Source organism: Lissotriton helveticus, chromosome 6 (genome assembly GCF_964261635.1).
Source record: "Lissotriton helveticus chromosome 6, aLisHel1.1, whole genome shotgun sequence".
Classification (NCBI taxonomy): Eukaryota; Metazoa; Chordata; class Amphibia; order Caudata; family Salamandridae; genus Lissotriton; species Lissotriton helveticus.
Genome location: NC_136067.1, coordinates 879,109,756 through 879,129,072, shown reverse-complemented (window position 1 = coordinate 879,129,072; position 19,317 = coordinate 879,109,756). Strand labels below are relative to the sequence as shown.

Genomic DNA, 19,317 nt, shown 5'->3' with positions numbered 1-19,317 from the left:
GTCATAGGACAGCTTGGGCTGCCTCCTGAACTGCTGGGTTAACTTTTATATGGCAGGGACCTCTATGAAGCAGGCGGGCCTATAGAAGCAAACGGTGAGGTATGCCATATGTTGTCACAAGCAGAGTTTTATGCTCCCCAGCACCTCCATGTCAGCCAGTTCCTGTGAGGGTCATATGTCCACAAGACCAAGACTCAAAAATGGTGGTCTAAGCTGAAAATCTGGGAGGCAGAGTAAGCAGTGCTCACACTTCAGAGCCCAACAAAAACACCTGCAGGTCTCATTAGGAGGTATGCTGCAGTCCCTCAGCCTGCACTCAGAGCTTCCCATTCATGAACAAAGAAGCTGTGGAAGTAGGGATTCAGCTTTACCAGATATCAGACCTGCCAAGATTCCTGTAGTGTGGCTTGGGAGAGGGCTGAGACAGAAAATCCTGTCTGGTAAAAGATGTGTACAGTGTAACCCTGCCCTGAGTGCCCAACTGTACTGTTGCCTGTATTCCCTAATGCAGATTGTTGTCATAGGCAAACACAGTCATGTGTGTGCGCCATTGACATGGGACTCCTATGGATTGCCATCTTATTGGACCAGAGCAGGGGGTACCCAAAGTGCTATCCTCATTGTGGTGGAAGACGACTGCCTTCACCAACACGCTTGACGCTCTGTGCGAGGAAATGGATGCTGGCAGATTGGAGGGGGAACTGTTCACTCCTATCAGGATAAAAACCTTGCGGCTCGCTCAAACAAAGCACGTAGTTGCAGCGGCATTCATCTCTGATAAGTATCGCTTGGTAACCAGTCATTAATACAGTGGTAAAAGAAAACAGAGTGCTGAAGACAGTCCGGCGTCCTACCTCCTGTTCATATTACCAACATATAAAGAATTGTCATTGGCGTTTTGACAACTTTCGACCTTTGAGGCCGGTGAAGTTTTCAACAGTGACAGCCACCCCCAGTCCGTGTCCTGAGGAGAACCCGTAAACAATACAGTTGTTCGAAACGCGTTGACTGAGCCTGAGACAAAAAAGAAGGGGCACATCTAGGGCAAAAACATAAAATCCATCTTGTTCATTACCCTAGAAATAGACCCCACTGATTAGAATAATCTCTGGCTCTTTTAGACAAGCAGGCTTTCGCAACAAATGTAATGTCCGTTTGTCTGTAAGTATACACAATATGAAGGACTGGTGCCTCAATGAATTATTTTGAGGAATTGTACAGTTGTCTATGTGATATGTACAGTAATTTGTGATATGTACAGTAATTTGTTACATGTATTTTGTGCATTTTGTACCATGTTTTGAATATTCTTTGAATGTCTGTATTTGTCAATGATTGGGTCTTCTTTCTATGACATATCAAACAACTTTTGAAAAGAGTTTTTATAAAGTATAATTGACTAAATTAAATAGTCGTCCAACCTAGCAATTTGTATACTAGGCGTGGTAACGTGTGAAATCAAACCTGTCTGGCCATCGTTTTTGTTTAATGTAATTCATCAAGAGTTGAACAGCACGAGCACTGTGGTGACAGCATACAGTAGTGATCAGTAGGAGTGAAGAGGTCCTTTTTACCATGCATCAGTAAGAGGCCTAAAGGCTCGCTCACCTTTTTAAAAGTTCTGCTGATATGTGCTCAACTCATCCTTTGTCTACATTAGTTAGATGTGGAGTGCCGCCCAGGAGTAATGACTGCTGGATGTATGTGTGCCCTGGGAAGGGTTTAGTACAGGAATCGTGCAGTGCTGTGCAGTACATGTATGGTTAGAGCATGAACTTAGAGCATGTATGCCTGCAAGGAATACATTACATGAGAGATTTAGAGCTGTGCAGTGTATGCGCAATGAAAGCAAGTGCTGGGTGTATGTGTGCTTGCAAAAAGTACAATACATGAAGGGTGAAGTGCTGTGCAGTGCACACATGGTGAGTGTGTTTGCTGGCAGTGTGTGTTTGCCAATCGCACACCCTGGTACAATACAGAACGGTTACAATACTGAACACGGAGTGCAGATTGAATGTGTGTGCTGAATGTAGGCGTCTGTGGAGGCACAATACATGGTGTCGACAGTACTGGACAGTATATGGGGTGTGAATGTACAATGAGTGCAAGTATTCCTGCAATGGTACATTACATGAAGCACCCTGGTTTCCATTTTGGGAAGCCCAGGCCTGCCTGGTAAAGACCTAAGAAGTAGAGGAGTCCCCCAGACAGATTTGTAGATTTCTTCATTCTTGTGAGCTGGGTGGAACACACTGGAGGAAGAGAGACTTCCCCTCTACACTTCAAAAGGTTGCTTCTTGATTCAGGGAAAGATCACAAGGAAGGGGGCCTGGACACATCCTAGGAAGGAGATGATGCAGATAAGGGAATTAAAGAGTAGGGGTGGGCAGTCTGGAATTAACATTTTGATGCACATATCCCTATGGTGGACATCCAGGTGTGAACTCTAGTCACTCCCATGGCCTGTGTTTTGAGATTATCAACTTGGAAGTCTATCCTGCTGTGAAAGCCTTTCAAGAAGACAGAAGAGAAAGAAAAGTGCACACTTCAAAAAAAGCAGACCCTAAAAATGAAACTTCAAAAGTCTCAGACCCCAAACCACATGTCTGGAAATAGGGTCTCCAACTCTCCTTATAGTCTAACAATTTGTCAACTACCACGCTGTCAGACTGGCTTCTTGGCAAGACTTCTGCTTGTGACCAGGACTAGGGGCCAAGGCATGACAGTCTCCCTGCTGGGTGAGAGGACTTCAACGAGGGAAACCAAAACCAATTTCACAGGAGCCTGGAGCACCATCACCTGCCAAACCCAGCGTGCCCTGTGAGGAAGAGGGTTGGAGGGAGTGAGGTCTATTAGGTAGCCCTACCAAGAGGACTCCCTGATTGAGGTGTGAGGATATGGCTGTGCACCAATCAGGTCATTACCCAGGTGCAGGATTGATTCAGTGATCCCAGTATGCAAGGAGAGGGCCATCGTTGACTGAGCTGTGCATTGTGGGAAGTGACAAACCCATACCACTGCATTTTAGTGACTCCATATGCGAGAGGGGGCCACCGCTGAAACGTTTGTTACAAGTGCACTGAGACTCATGCCGCCTTACCGGTGACCGTGTAAGCCAGGAGGGGCCACCATAGTGTGGACGATTGAACCAAAGGAGTCTACGCTTGGGCATTAAAATGCCATGGCAACCCCGTGTGCCAGGAGGGGCTGACGGTACCAACATTGCCAGGAAGTTCAGCCCATTGCCCAGGAAAAGACAGACTGCGACCAGTGGGTAGAGCCTGCATGTCAAGATCTGCCCCATTACTGACCCCTGAGAAATGCTGAAGAAGTCACATCCTTGCTGTACTCCGGTCGGGAGCTGGCAGATTGCATCTCCTCCCCCCACCCCCAAACCCCCAGGGAAGATTGCCCTACCGCATCTTTGAAGGCTGGGAGCATTTCTGATTGGGAAAGACAGCCTGCATCCGTCGGATGCTGGAGCATGTACCCTGAGCACCCCAACTTCTCCAAACAGAATAAAGTCTTCAGTGCCCGCGGTCAGGACACTCACTGCCATGCTGAACGCTTCCATGCTGCAAGGGCGGGGAAAATTTAAATTGGAGTGGTTGGCCCTGGGAGCCATAGACTCGTAACTAAATCCTAAAGACTCAAAGTGGAACTCTTGAGTACAGTCTATTAGTGAGAAATCCCTGGATGCAGCAACCAGTGAATAGGGAATACCCCTGAGCACTTTACAAGAAGGAGGGTGTTACAGGGATTTGCCTGACTGGGAATTGGTTTACTTACAATACTGTGCACACTAAGTTATGAGTTGTGTTCACTAACCTAACACTAACCCCAGGGAGGCTTGGACTGCTTCCTCACAGTTCCCACAGAGAGTCAAGTGCAGGAAGTGTACTTGGCCCAATTGCTGAGGATTCATAATAGGTCAGACCCTAGGACATCAGGAGTACAAAACCTCAACCCCCACAGTTGGGCCCAGTAATCAGACCATGCCCTGTGGCCCTCTGAAAGTGGTTCTGATCAATAGCATCCCATTAAAAAGGGTAAGGGGTATTTCTCCTTTCCTGTTCACAAACCAACATTTTCACCATCTGTAATGAAACCTTGAATGGTCTATGACCTTTAATCAGCTGAAATGTAACCTCATGTAACTCATAACCAGCTTCTACAACCATCACGCCCTGGGTGATCAACCACCAGCCTTCTTCCCCCCAGTTTTGCACATAAAATGAAGATTGGGGGTGAGGAATAAGTAGACAAGGAGTGCACGCCTGCTGCAGTTCAAGAGGAGCTCAGGAAAATAGTTTCCACCCATCTATCTAAACCAGACTCCCCACCCAACATCTAAGGTCAAGTAAAGGTCAGCCCAAAAGGGGTAAGAACAAATGATTGAATGCCAGCCATTACCAGTTGGATCTAGACACCTCGACGTCTGGCATCAGATTACATCTTGTTCAAACCAGAATGTCTGAAAACCGTTATTGAAAAAGCCCATTACTAAGAATAGTGGGTTCAAAGAAAATAAAAATTGAAGGGCTTGGGAAATGGACTTGGGTAATGGGTTAGGCCAGTGCTTCCCAAACTTTATAATCAGGACCCAATTTTTTGAAAGACAAATTTTTGCGACCCACTTACCTTTAATGGACATGAGGCGGGGCATTTTGAATACCACCCAAGCTTCGTGTGGTAGAACTTAGTCATTTACAGACAGCACCGTTTTCAGTGAAATTGGTATTAGTTCAGGCATGCTGCTTTACTGATGAAACTAGATTGAACACCAATGTGGGAAAATCTGTTTTTTGTGAATATTTAGAATTTGATTTGTGAAAAAAATTAAACGGCCAAATGCGTACTTGATCCAAGTGAATTGAACCAATGTCAATTGTGGTCAAAATTGACATTGTAAAAATCTCCTAGTTCCAAACCATTTTGACCAGGGGAGAGGTGACCCAAGATCCTTTGAATGCCATCCCTTTCCAACTTTTGCATTCATTCTGCCAAATGCCTTGCTTATTTAATTGTAAAGGCACACAATTGTCGAATGTGATACTAAAATGAAAAATAGATCTGCAAAATAAGGCAAACTTACTAAAAGTATAAAAAGAACTCCATTATTTCTGCCAAAAGCGATTAATTATTTTGAATCTTGAGCAAAAGAAACAAATTGAAATGGACAGTAGCTTCAGGTCATTCCACTTCTACTGAATAAATGCGAGACTGATCAATAGCACTCTGGTAGCTTCAGGAGTTGTGATTATTTTGAAGAACCAGATGAGCACTCCTTTCATCCACTCCACAAGCCAAGGATGGAGAGGGCCCCCTACGAGATCTGTGCGGGCCCTTTATTGATCGAGGCAGTAGTTCGACGAGCAGAACAGTCAAGCATTTAGGTCTAAACTTACTAGAACTCAGACTATGTAGCCCAGCGATAAGAATCAGGGAGGCAGCCATTCACACTCATTTGTGCTCGAATTTTATCAAAATCAGCATTGAAAGCCGCTTGTTATGTTTACATTAATGCCTACTCCTGTCCCCATTGGTGATGCATTTTTTGAAAACATTTTATTGAAGGTTCATCATCCTACAACATTACGTGCAACCTCTCAACATCTTTTACTAAACATGTCTTCTTGCATACCCCAACATTCCTTCGTGCCCCCCCACCCTCCTCAACTGGCTTGGGCTTGTGATTTCCAATCCCCAATAACATATGTTACTTAGTTAGCAGTAGTTCGGTGGCTATTTGTTGTTAGGTCTAAGCATTACACAGAGATGTTATGTGCCCTGGCTCTCATCTTCATGTTGGAGATCTATCAAGGCCTGAACTAAGGCCTCCCACGCCCTCACTTGGTCTAAGGCCCTCTCTTGATGCGAAAGTTGGGCTTGTTGCATCCGGATTGTACTCTCACTCCTGGCCCATTTCAAAAGTTCCGCCCGCCAGCGCCTGTGTGATGGTCCCTCCCTCGACTTCCAATGTAAGATAAGCCCTAGGTCTATGAATTTGCTTGTTATCTTCGTCTTAGGTGTGTGAGGGAACCAAAGCAGCATACATGTGGCCATATCATAAGACAAATCCCTGCCTGTAACCTCATTTAAAAGTGTACCTACTTCTGTCCAATAACTCCCCAGGCTCTGGCAGTCCCATAGCATATGCTCCAGATCCACACCCTCTGTCAGGCATCTGGGGCATGCAACATTCTGCACCTGGAAGTGCCACTGAATTCTTCCCGGTGTCAAATAGGCTCGGTGCACTATGTAAAGCTATATCAATTGAAGCCGTGCGCTCAGAGTGCCCTTCCAGGCTCTCTTGAGGATCTATTGGTGATGCATATCATTATAAAAATGTAAGTGTGGGGGATTGAGCTACGAGTATGTAGAGAATAGACTGCTGCTCGTACTTCATTGGTTACCACACATTTCAGTTTCGGTCCATTCTTTAGGCAATTACATAGCTTAATTTGAGCCGGTGGGGAAACCCAGCACTTAGTATTCCTTATGGGATATTATCAGAAGTGTAACTCTTGTGGCCGTTTAAAATATAAAAATAGCATGAAGCAACAGTTACAATAATGTCAAGTAATGACAGTCCACCATTCTGAATCATACAATCTTTGCTTCGATTTTCCATTCTACCTCTGGCACATCTAGCTCACTGGGTCTGCTGGTCTAGTTGTATCTGTGTTGCAGAAAATCTGAGGTTTTGGTGAGGGATAAGATTATGCTTTTTCAAACTCCAGCTTTCATCCAACGTCAGGTCAGTGTTGTCGTCCATCGAGGAACGTTGAGGCATTATCCTCTGGCTTACACGTACATGCTGAGCCTCGAGACAAATGCAGCCGGCATTTGTAAAGCCAATAGGTCGGGCTTTAATGTGCTGATTATGCATGCAAATACAGACATGGGCGTGAAACCCAGGCCTATTGATTTTACCAATGCTTGTTATGCCGCGGACAGCCTGGAACTATGGTCTCTAAACACCTGATTTTTGCTTTTCCAGGGTTCAGCCCACTCAGGCACTCATTTAGGACACAATAAACCGGCTAGATGGCTCAGCGGGTGCACGAATGGCCGCTGGCATCTGGTGTGATCTACAGAAGTTTGAATGCCAACGAGGCCAATGCGGGCATGCCTTCGGAATTCGAAGACTAACGAGAACTGTTAAATTTGAACTAGCACAGGTTATTTATAGCCATCAAAAAGGTCAAAAGCAGTGGTTGTGCGTGCTATACTAAAAATCCCATTTATATTCCTGTAATGTGGTTTTAAAAGGTGTTTAAACTCATTGGTAGTGTTGCCTATTTATGGATTCCTTTATGCTTAATAAAACTGAATTTATGTTAGAAATTAATTTCCTGCCAAATTATTGCGCATCTAAGACACGTATGATGCTCTTAGTAGAAAACTTGATGAATGGTAAACTAAAACAGCAAGTTTTGGGGGAAAAAAACATTCCCTTCACGTACTCTGCTCCCTATGTCATGTAATTAAATTGACACTGGTGGACTTCTAAAGTACCATTTTGCTCCACAAGTTGAACGATTCATCACCAACTTTTCTACCACCACCACCACCATTGTGCAGTTGGACACCTGCCCCTGTCTTCATGCACATACTTTCCCTCACCACACACTAAACAGAATGTTGAGCATGTGAAACAGCCTAAACCTTAGCACTGGTGTCATGGTGTCCTATGGTAACCTGTGAAAGCATTCAACCAGGTTGAGCACCAATTACCATATGTACTTCCCAAGCACAAAAATTCAATCCGAGAAAAAACAAAGTATACCTTTTTTTGCTTCAGTCTGCCCCAGTTGCGCCCCAGTATCCATGCAGACAGCGATTTGCACATGGAGAAATAGTTCTCAACAGTCTGGATACCTAAAAAGAACCAATGAGAAATTAACATTGTCTTGAGCACATAAAAAAGATTTTGAAAAAAAGCTGGTAACACCAGATTGACCAATAAAGTCAAATCAGAATGGTCAATAAATGACGAACTTGAGTTAACTCATTCCGAATCTTCAGCATCTGTTGGTCTTTATCAGAGTCCAATATTACTATTCTGCCAACACAAATAGACAGCGGCAGCCCCTTCGACGAAATGGCGTAGGAGCGTCACCTCATTTGTCAGTCAGTAACAGAAAAATAAAATCATGAAATATAATTTTACTTTTCTGTGTCTGGCTCAGACATTTGTGCAAGGCAACGGGGGGCGGGGAGGGAGCAGGCCATGACAGGCAGGTGGTGGGCATTTAGAAGTGCGCATGTAAGTTTGGCCAGCCGTACTAGGCCGGCCAAACATACATGAGCACTTCTATTTCTGCAACCCAGCTGTGTTCACAGCTGGGTTGGAGAAGAGCTGCAGGCTACACAGCAGTGTGTGAGCAGCAGAACAGGCCGCTAAGACCAATTAGCTGCTCTCCCAGCAGGAGAGCAGCGTTAGGTTTGGCTGAGCAGCCTCTGCCTTCCCAGAGAATGCTGGGAGAACTGAGGCAGCAGTCGGAGGCTGCGGCAAAAGGTAAGTTTTGAAAAATTATTTTTCTTCCACACACACACACACACACACACACACATCCCCACCTACGCCTGCACGCCCATCGGTCCGCCTCCCCATCCCCCGTATTCATGTTGTGGCAGCCGCCACTGCAGATCCCATGTAGCAAAACCACAATGATTGTGACGTAAGTGCCCCCTTGCACAGTTGTGAAGCAAATAATTCAGACAGCCACCTACTTTGAAAGAATATGGTCTAGGTTTCTGAAGGAGGCAAGCAACGGATGTACAGTCTGGTGAAGGCAGGTTTAGCTTGTGTCTCAGTGAGCAAGAATATTAAATTTAGAAAGGCAAAGTATATGCCAGATGTAGGGTCTTGTGAGTTAGCAATGACCAAACCCTTTTGGCTCCTTATGGACTCCGTAGAGCTACGATGCAGGTGTTGGAGCGGAATGCAATGAAGGCTGATTTAGAATGTTGAGTTCACAGTTAAACGCAGCAGATTAAAGTCATAATACCAAGCTCTGTATGTGGCATAGTCATTTGAGAGTACCCAGGCTGGGGAAGACGCTACAGCAGTCATTCAGGTGTTGTTGCCTGGCAGGTGGTTGCTGCCTGGGGCACACACGCCTCAATGGGTGGTTGCAGGCTGGTTGGGCTACACATGGTTATTTGTTGTAGGGTGCATGGGTTTTCTGTAGGTCTAAATTACCCGCTCTGGGGCTGTTTTGAATGTAAATGCCTGAGGGCTCAGTGTGATTGGGAATAGAGCTCATCAACCTCAGAGATTTGAGGTATTAAGAAAAGTGGAGGCAAGTATGGTCTTGAAGTCAGTTCTTGAGACCCGAGATAGTGGGGGAGACCGTCAGGTAAGCTAAACTTGTTATGGAATGAAGTTACATATTGTTGAGGACTAAGGAACATTTGTTTAGGAGATACATTCTGAGAAAAGACTTGCATTTGTTGAGATATTTGGCTTGCATGCCCCTAAGATTGGGTGATTTTTTATTCATTTTGGCATTCGAGTTACACTGTATTTCCAATTTGTTAATATCTTCCCACTTCTAAGAAATTATGTTTATGCCAGAGGATATCCAATCAAGTTGGCAATAGGGGAGTGTGTTCTGCCAGGTATTTTCAACACCTTGCGACTTAGCAGCATATACTGGAAACCCATATGAGAGAAAGCAAGCAGTGAATCTAAAAACCCTTCATTTCATGTCTTTAGGATTCTATTTTTGGGGTTATTCCTTCTTTACTAGTCACTTAATTGATTTCTCTGCTGGAATAAGTTCAAAAAGGCTGGTGTAAGGCATGGCCAATGCAGAGTGTTCACTGAAGGACCAAGTAGGCTCTCATGCTGGCCTACCCTACATTAAGGAGTGTAAGGTGGGCCTACCATTTTTGGAGTACTTTAAGAATCCAATTAAGGACCTATTTACATAGCTATAGAACACACCAGAGGCAAAATATGGCGTGCACAGATGTTCCCTTGTACTTTCAGAAAGTGTTCCTATGCCAGCCACAGTGTCACCAAGACAAAATGGTGACTGGTAACGCAAAATGGAAGCAGATATGCCCCCGGGCTACATAAGTAGCCCAAAAAACACCCAAACCCGAGATGTCGTCCGATTTCTCCACTTGGTATATTAAAGCCATTGCAGGCAGCTGCCTTACAGCAACAATGAATTTGGCTGGAAGATGGCCCATATTTCAGCAAATGATCGTTAAAAATGTTGTTGCTAGAGAAATATGGTTGGATAAGTAGTAACCACACTCACTTTTTTAATACTCCACAACCAACACTAATGAGAAAGAATAAAATTGGAGATCCGTGTTGCTTGTGGTATTCATGTTGTTTTGACTTTAATTTTTGTCATTTGTTTGTTTACACTGCATTTATTCACAAACACTACTTTTGTTTGTTGATTTGGACACATATTTCTGGGCTTGATGGCACCAATGATGAGAGCGGGCAATCCTGGTGAGTACCTGCCAGGTTCCCGTTGGTGGTTCGCCCGTGAGGTGCCATCTCGCTCACACACACTTTTTTCTTTTTGTCTGAACGTGACGCCTTGGTGTGTGTTGTCCATAGTCTCACAGCTGTTATTTTATGAATAGGGTCTGGGCAAACTTTAATCATGGCACAACGTGGATGTATCTCCTACCCCATCAATTAAAAGAGGGGAGGCTTGTTGTAATGTTTTGCGACACATGATACACCATTAAGTTATAAATGTAATTAGTGCCCAGGGTATAGGTTCTTTTTTGAAAAGTTGTTGAGTGGAGGGCGACCTATGACCCTAATTCTCTCTTAGCTCCTTGTTGTTAGACGCTAGAGGAATAGCAACAAACAAATGGAAAAATGTATGTCTAGGGTTCTGAAAATCTTTGTGCGACAGAAAAAGCAGGCGCTTACAACTTTCTCAATTACCACTGCTTCAACACATCACAAGTGACTTGAGCTCATGACATTTACTGCTATCTTCACTTGAAAGTGCAGGACTCACGTTTTACTGAAAAAAAAATGTGTGGACTGATAATTTTAAAACTTTACCCACAGGAAAAGAGCAAGAAAGATCGGAACGGTTTGAGGTGGATGAATTATGTGCATTGGTAGATTGTTATGCAACATTCATTTCCCTATTTCTCCTAAGGCCTTATAGAAAAACACACAAATAAATACCATGAGAAAACTGTTGAGAAGTCAAGGAAAGAAAATGAAAGCACTAAAGCTTCAATCAAGCACTTGGCATTAATCGAAAAAAGATGGCCAAAAACAGGCAGAGCATAGACAGAGTTAAGCAAAAAAAGACAAGCGTAACAAATGCAAGAAATAAAAAGGTTTACATCAAAATGGGAGCTCAGAGAAAAGGGGCACACTAGGGAGAACAAAATCCGTATTGTAACAACGAACTAAAATGGGGCATCAAAACAGGGAGACTTGAGAAAAAGGAAATCAAGAGGAAAATAAGGAAAAATAAATCAGAAAACGTGAGCAGAAGGAAGATAACCACTATGGGCTATGACTGCAATTTTAGTGGATGATTGCTCTAGAAAGGTGGTAGCAAGGCTCTTCCAATAAGAACATTAGAGATGTCATCCTGGATAAGAACCTGCCTAGACTAGCACCTTTTCCTTTCCTTGTAAAAGTAATAGGAGTTTGAAGATTATTTTCTGTACTCTACCATACATACAATGTACACACTTAAACTTCTACCTCAGTCACATCCGCTTCAGTTGATCCTGTTGTTGTACCTGGGGATAGCCATTTCTATCCTGTAAAACAGAGGCCCCATATTTGAAAATTTACAGTTGCAGGTAACTTTGTAATGGTTTGCCGGCATTTTGCTAGTTACAAGATGGAGGGTATTCAAAACCTATCCATATTTAACTTACTCTTGCTTAGTTAACACTCCTTTTTGCAATGGACTCTGGGATCTGTAACACTAAAATATAACATTAGGTTGTCCATCAAGGTAATGTTAAATAGAGTAGAAGGCCACGTGTAGCGAAAATACAAGGATCTTTATTCATCTCCTCTTAAATTCATGGGATCTGATCCTCAAAGTTAGGAGGTGGACGCGATGAAATCCAGTTCAGACATTTAGGGCTCACTTTTCACTTTGTGAAAAAAGCAATACAAGTAGCTGCTTTCAGATTACACATTCTACATCAGTTTCATGTTGCTGTTCCTTAGCAAGGCTACATTTTGAGCCTCAAATGTGCCCTTTAGCTGATCTAAATTTACCCCCCCTCCCACCACCCAAAAACAAACTAGATCTCTTAGTCACAAACTCACCAATATTACTCTTCCAGAGTCAAGTGTATTGTTGAAGTTCCCATTTTACCACAATTAACTGAACCTAAAGTAAATGCTAAAACTCCTACCTTGTTTAGGGTGAAATTGGTACACTCCCTAGCAAATTAGACATCCGACATTTAAACACATTTTATCTTGCCAACTAATTCCAAAGTCCCAAGCTACCTCCCACCTATCCCCCTCTTCACAGATCCCCCCGGCAGTGTGACAATGGTTTATTGACCGAGATGTATGTCCAGTGTCCCAGAAGTAGATTGGCCATACAGTTCCAGCCCTAGATGTTCTCCTCCCAACTTCAAAATTCTTTATCAAGCTCTCAAGAGCTATCCCCGCTTTTACCCTTTTCCACACAAAAATAAGTCAGTCACAGTCGGAGAGACAGTGGTTGATTTAACTCACAGGTCAGTCACTGAATTATTCTTGAATAAATTGCACAATACTCTCCAGATTTCAAGAAAAATCATCCACACAAGCAGTTTACGCAGCAGCATTGCTCATTTATCGTGGGCATCATTCCTTCAATTTCCCCAATATACAGGTTTCAAACCCTATAGTGCTGGTTGAGATCTAGGAGTACAGATTCTGTAGTCCCTGGAATTTAGGTTGAAAAATTAAATTGTTGTTCCAGATACATTACCTAAGTTTTCATCCCCTTTGGCCAGTCTTCCATTCCAGAAGTCATTAGTGATGTAGTGAAGGGAAGCCAGATACTGGACATTGCACTCCTTCGTCCCCCAGGCGGAAACTTTCTGCTTGTTGAATCTTTTCCACCAGAGGAAGATTCTTTGCAGTTGTTTGGCACAAGATCTCGACAGTCCAAATAACCAATATGTAAAAAGCCACTGGAATCGAAATCTGTTATACTGGCCAAACAACCAATCCAACTCCTCGTGACCTAGTGGCAGAAGAATACAGTGGATTATGTAAAATATCTATAGGAAGTACTGTGCAGTTCATACCCATTACACGGGTCTTGGAATCATGCTATTGGGCAAACAATCCCCAGAGGAGAAAAACGTGATTTGAAAACTTTATTTCCCTTTTACATAAATACTTCATTTACTTCCTTTGCTGCACTTATGAGCTCAAATAAGAGTCAGAAAAGCGAATACAAGATGACAAGTATCTGGTTGTGCAAGTTTAATTTGCCAGAACAGACAATTGACAAACACCCTTTTTTCTCCCATACTACTAGTTTTTGAAGTAGTTCTTGCAAGGTTCTCCCAACCCAAGTGCCCGACCCACAGAACCACCACATAATGTATCTGGTGCCAGGGGAGCCCTTAACAGCTTATGACGATCCAGTTGGGCCGTGAACTTATAAGTAACCTTTTTCAAAGAATTAAAAATAATGCTGTTAATATCTAGTCTACATTCACAATGAGATCAATTGCAGGCAAACAATGAAGATTGGAGATGCCATGAATTTGTGGAGACAGTGTATTCTAAAAATGAACTTAAATCTTCTTTAATTATCAGCTATAGAGTATTAAAATTCATGCTGGGCTGCACCACCAACTAGGAACTCCACGGAGTAGTCTACTTTCCACTTCGTTTTGGAATTCTGCAGTAACAGGCAACTCCTCAGCCTGTGCCCGACCTGCATCCCACACCAACAGCCTGCACTGCCCTCCCCAACTGCTAGGAAAGCTTTTGCACTCTGGACAGGGAAAAGGCCTGTCCCAAAACTAGCTCTGATGCGGCATATGGATCTCTGACGTTACAGCTGGCCCTCCAGTACCTTGAGTAGAACAGGCAAGAGTGACAAAAGCACCATAATCTCATTGGGGAACCGTTAAAATCGTGTTGATTCCTATACATTGGATGAGGGTGGAGAGTAAGGAGGGTTTGGCTTAGGAAATGTTTATATAGTCACACTTCCTGAACCTCACATGTTTGACATCATACACTCCTTATCCCAGTTTGCCTGGCTAGATCTAATAAACCCCTTACAAATGTCATCTCTTGCACACAGAATAGAATGTTCAAGGCCAGGCTGAGTCACATCCGCTAATTTAGCAGAATTTGGTAAAAAGACAACTAATGACCATGGGTAAGGTAATCTGATTAGAATATGACCAGACAGACGTGTGGTGTATACGCACATACGCTACTCTTGGGTGTAATTCTTTAGAAGACCTAGATCTACATCACAATTCTTTAATCGCTCGTTTGACGGAACTGGTTTCAAATGGAACACCAACAGTATTACTTGCTTGGGAATCAAGAATTCTTCCACCATTCCCCGAACAGTTCAAGTTAATTTGGAAGAAGTTTTATCAAAAGTGAACAGTATGGCAGGAAAATGGTCCCCCTTATTTTTGTCATGGTGGGGTAGACTTGACTCAATCAAAAATAATGCTTTCTGTGATCAGTTTTATTTGTCCATGTTACCAGTAAAACTTCCATTGACATTTTTCAAAAATCTTAATGGTATTTTAAGTAAATTTCTTTGGAATAATAGGAAGACTTCTCTTTATCCTTCCTGTCTGCTCCTAAGGATCGGGGTCCACTTTCACAATTTTCGCCACTATCACTCCTTTTTTTAATTTGCCAAACGTTAACTTTCCTGTCCTCTTTTGAAGAACTCCCTATTTATTTGTTTATTTACTTATAAAGTGCAACACTCATCCCAAGGGATTTCAAGGCGCTGGTAGCAAAAACAAGGCTTGTCTGCTGATAGGGAGATACAGATAAGTGTTAATATTTAGGGAATAGATGAGTTTATAGTTTTTTTCGGAACGTCGGGTAGCTAGGAATGAGCTGCAAAGGAGCGGATGCCGATTCCCCACTTCCTGCTGATTTTGGCCAGGGATGATACGTAGGCATTAAATAGGGTGGGGCTCAGCGATGCGCCCTGCAGGACGCCACAACTAATGGCACTCACCCTGGATTGGAACTGGCCTAGTTGGACTGTTTGTGTTCGGTTGCTTAAAAACGAACTGAACCATTTCGGGGTTGTAGAATGGATTCCCTTTTCATGAAGGATTTCCAGCAGTTTGTTGTGAGAGACAGTGTCGAACGCTGCCAACAGGTCTAAAAGTATTAGTGCTACGGCTCCTCCCTGGTCGGTGCATGATCTGATGTTATCCATCACTGCCAGCAGCGTAGCTTCTGTGCTATTGTTAGCCCTGAAACCAGTCTGTGATGAGTCCAGTAGATCGTAAGTTTCTAGATAATTCGAGAGTTGTGTATTTACCAATTTCTCCAAGACCTTTGAGAGGTATGGCAGTTGGGAAATTGGGCAATAGTTCCGGGTTGAGAACATCTGATTCTGCTTTTTTCAGCAAAGGGGTTACTATTGCCTGTTTCCAGGTATCTGGAAAGGTGGCGGTATTGAGCGAGTGATTTATGAATGAATGAATGGTATTTTTATACTGTGCAAACTTAGCCCCAAGGGGCATCAAGGCGCAATACAAACATAAAAGTCCAAACTACCAGATAACTAGACCAAGAGGCCACTGGGAGAGCAATCCCTAATATACTTGAGAGAAAAGCCAGGTTTTCAGAAGTTTTTTAAAGATTGCTAAGGAAGATTGACTAGTGAGCTCCAGGCAGAGGGTATTCCAAAGTTTGGGAGCCAAGGAGGAAAAGGCTCAACCTCCCCATCTTACCTTTGCAAACCTAGGAACCACAAGCCTGTTCTTCGATGATGATCGAAGAGTTCTAATGGGGGTGTATGCACACAAAAGATCTAATACCTTCTGATCCTGAGCCATGAATACCACCATGGGCCAGACAAAGAATTTTGATGGAGATCCTAGATGGAATCGGAAGCCAGTGAAGGTCCCTTCTGGCCCTTGTTGCAGAAGCTCGCCTAGGAAGGCTTAAGACCAACCTGGCTGCCGCATTCTGTACCATTTGGAGGAGGTAGATGGAGCCTTTATTAATGCCGCCATAAAGGGCATTACAGTAATCTAGCCTCGATAGTACTAAGCCAGCTGTTGCTTGTTTCCGGGCTGCCAAGGACAGGTAGGGGGCAATTTTCTTTAAGATTCTAATAATGCCACAACAGGTTGACACTGTCCTATTTACCTGAGAATCGAAAGATAAGGCAGGGTCAATTTGTACGCCAAGGTTCTTAGCAATAGAAGTAGGGGTCGGACAGTCTCCCAGGGACGGTGACCACCAGTCCTTCGACCAAAGATCTTGGCTCCGACCAAAGATCTTGGCTCCCTACAAAGACCATAATTTCGGTCTTTTCGCCATTTAGTTTTAAGAAATTGCACGCCATCCATTGGGAGACTGCCTCCATACAAGCTCTAAACTTGGAGGCAGTCTCACAGGCTGGCTGGGTGATGGATACCAAGATCTGAGTGTTATTGGCATATGATAGCACATCCAGGCCAAAGGATCTTACCACCTTTGCAAGTGGGGTAACAGATGTTAAATAATAGAGGGCTCAATGAGGAGCCCTGAGGAACCCCACATTGCACCTTTTGAGGGTCGGAGGGGAAGTTGCCCATTTTAACTCTCTGCTCCCTGTGATGGAGAAAGGAGGAGAGTAAACTAAGGGCAGAGCCTCCTAATCCGATGTCCTTGAGTCTGGAGATCAATATTGATGGGGACAAGGAGTCAAATGCTGCTGTGAGATCTAATAACACAAGCAGCGAGGGGTGTCCCCTGTCAACCTCAGATCGGATTTTGTTAGTCACAACAGTGAGAGCAGACTTAGTGCTGTGGGCTGAACGAAAGCCGTGCTGGGAGCTATCTAGCATGTTGGAGTTTCCAATGAAAGCAGACAGTTTGGTTTATATAAGATTCCAGAATCTTGGCTGGGGCCAGGAGCAAGGAGATGGGACGGTAATTCTTCAGGACTCCTGGATCTAGGGAGGGTTTTTTAAGCAAAGGCCTAACAATGGCGGTCTTCCAGGGGGAGGGAAAGATACCCTCGCGGATCGCCAGGTTCATAACCTCCAATAGTGGGGGAAGCACAGACCTTCTGCAAGTTTTCAAGATTTTTAATGGGCATGGGTCCAGAGGCGAGCAGGACTTGGTAGCATCAAGTAAAAGATTGAGATCTTCTAGAGACAACAGGGGGAAGCATGTGAGCGACGGTTTGAACAGAGCATCGGTCTTTTCATTAATAGCAGGGGTCGAAAAGGAAAGTCCTACTGCCTTAGCATTTAGCTCTTGATTGCGGATATCTACAGTGCTCTTGAAATCAGCAATCTTATCGTGGAAGAAGCTCGCTATGTTGTCACAAAGTTCCTGGGTTTCGATGGTAGGGTCGGCAGGTCTAGGTGCCGAAAGAGAATCGATAATGTTGAAAAGGTCTGTAGGAGATTTTAAAGAGGTCGTCAGATTAGTAAAATAGTGCCTTTTTTCTTCCATTATCGCCTTCTTATAGTCTCTAAGAAGAGATTTATGCAGGGCTTTTCCCCGTGAGTCAGGATGAGCGGTCCAGGACCTTTCTTGTTTCCGGCATTTCTGACGCATAGCTTTTAAGCGGTCTGAAAACCAGGGTTGAGAAGGACTCCTTCGGGCTGAGTAATATCGTTTAACCGGAGCAAGAGAATCTATAGCACTGGCTAAGGCATTTGAGAGGTCAGAGGCAGCCCTATTTGGATCCCCCCCGAGGAAAGGCACCTAAGATCATTCATAAAAGGTGACAGGGTGTTATCATTTATTGCTTTGTAGTTCCTTCTGGTGGACCATACGCTACTCTTCGGTTTATTACCTAGGTTGAAATTTACTTTACAGTGAAAGGGAACTGCCAGATGGTCGGACCAAGAGAGGGGAATAGGGGTGCCAGACATAAGTCTAGCGTCATTTGAAAAAATGCCATCCAACGTATGGGAGGCCTGATGTGGTAATGTATGGGCAAAGGGACGGTGCAATCTGAGCAAAAATGAAATGGGGACAAGGGTCAAGGGGGGATCCGGACTTTACTTCACCCATGGCTTTTAAGACCTCTGTCTGTGAGAGGGGAGAATTTGCTTGATGCTGGTGATACTTTTGAGTGTGGGATTTGAAATCTCACTATTTATATCTGTATTTATAGCAGGACTGAAAGTAGAATAGATATTGTTAATCTTGTTTGAGAAGAAGTTGCTGATTTTCTCTTAAGCTTCAGCTGAGGGAGGTAAGGTTTGGGACATGCTGGCTGGTTTGCTTAGTTCTTTCACTATTTTGTATAGCTCCTTTGCTGAATTGCAGTTTTCATTAATACGTTGTGCATAGTAGATCTTCTTTGCACTCCTTATAGCTTAATTGTAGGTTTTAAGTTCGGACTTATACCGTATTTTATCTGTTTCTTGTTTGGACAATCTCCGTTGGTGTTCAATGTTCTGGTACTTCCTTTTTAATACCTTAAGTTGGGGTGTGTACCACTTCTCCGTGGGGGATCTTAATGGTCGCTTAGATTTATGTCTAGGGGCGATTTGATCCAGTATCAGCCCAATTTCTATCTCAAGACTTGCTGCTCTTGTACTAACTGGGGTGTCAGTCGTGGACTGGGTGTTCGGAAGATGGAAGTGAGATTGAAACGATGTTTCAGTGACTAGTTTCCAGGCTCTATTAACTATTTTTTGGGGCTGCAAGATTTTGGTTCGTTTGGCCGGTAGTCCCAAAGAAAACACTAAGCGAGTGGTCTGTCCATAGTAATGGTTGCACCTCTTGGATGAGTGTGGCCTCAATGTTAGAGAATAGTAGGTCAAGGGTGTGTCCTGCTATGTGAGTGGGTCCCTTGATCCATTGCCTGAGTTCAAGGATCTACATGTCGTTCTGTAGTTGGGAAGTGGCCGGATTATCAGATTTCTCGTAGTGAACGTTAAAATCCCCTATAACTATATAGTTCTTGTGCTTCAAACAGACGGGGAGGAGCTGGGTAAGTAACCTTGCTCCAAGCTCAGTTTGACAGCCTGGGGGTTTATAGATCACAGCGCCGGCCAATATAAAGATGCCAGCATGAAGTAGTTGGAACAGTAATATTTCATGTTCCTTCTGTTGTACCATTTGAACGGATTGACCGGTCAGGTGGTCTTTGAATACTA

General features: G+C 43.8%; 1 protein-coding gene across 1 annotated transcript in view; it reads right to left on the bottom strand.

Moving 5' to 3' along the window:
- Positions 1-19,317, bottom strand: part of LOC144761568 (uncharacterized) — a 175,600-nt gene that overhangs the window by 46,741 nt on the left and 109,542 nt on the right. The window contains exons 4-5 of the mRNA XM_078646866.1: positions 12,960-13,217; positions 7,793-7,884 (exon numbers count right to left, since the gene is read on the bottom strand). Of these exons, the coding sequence (XP_078502992.1) occupies positions 7,793-7,884; positions 12,960-13,217 (350 nt within the window). The remainder of the gene's footprint in view (positions 1-7,792; positions 7,885-12,959; positions 13,218-19,317) is intronic.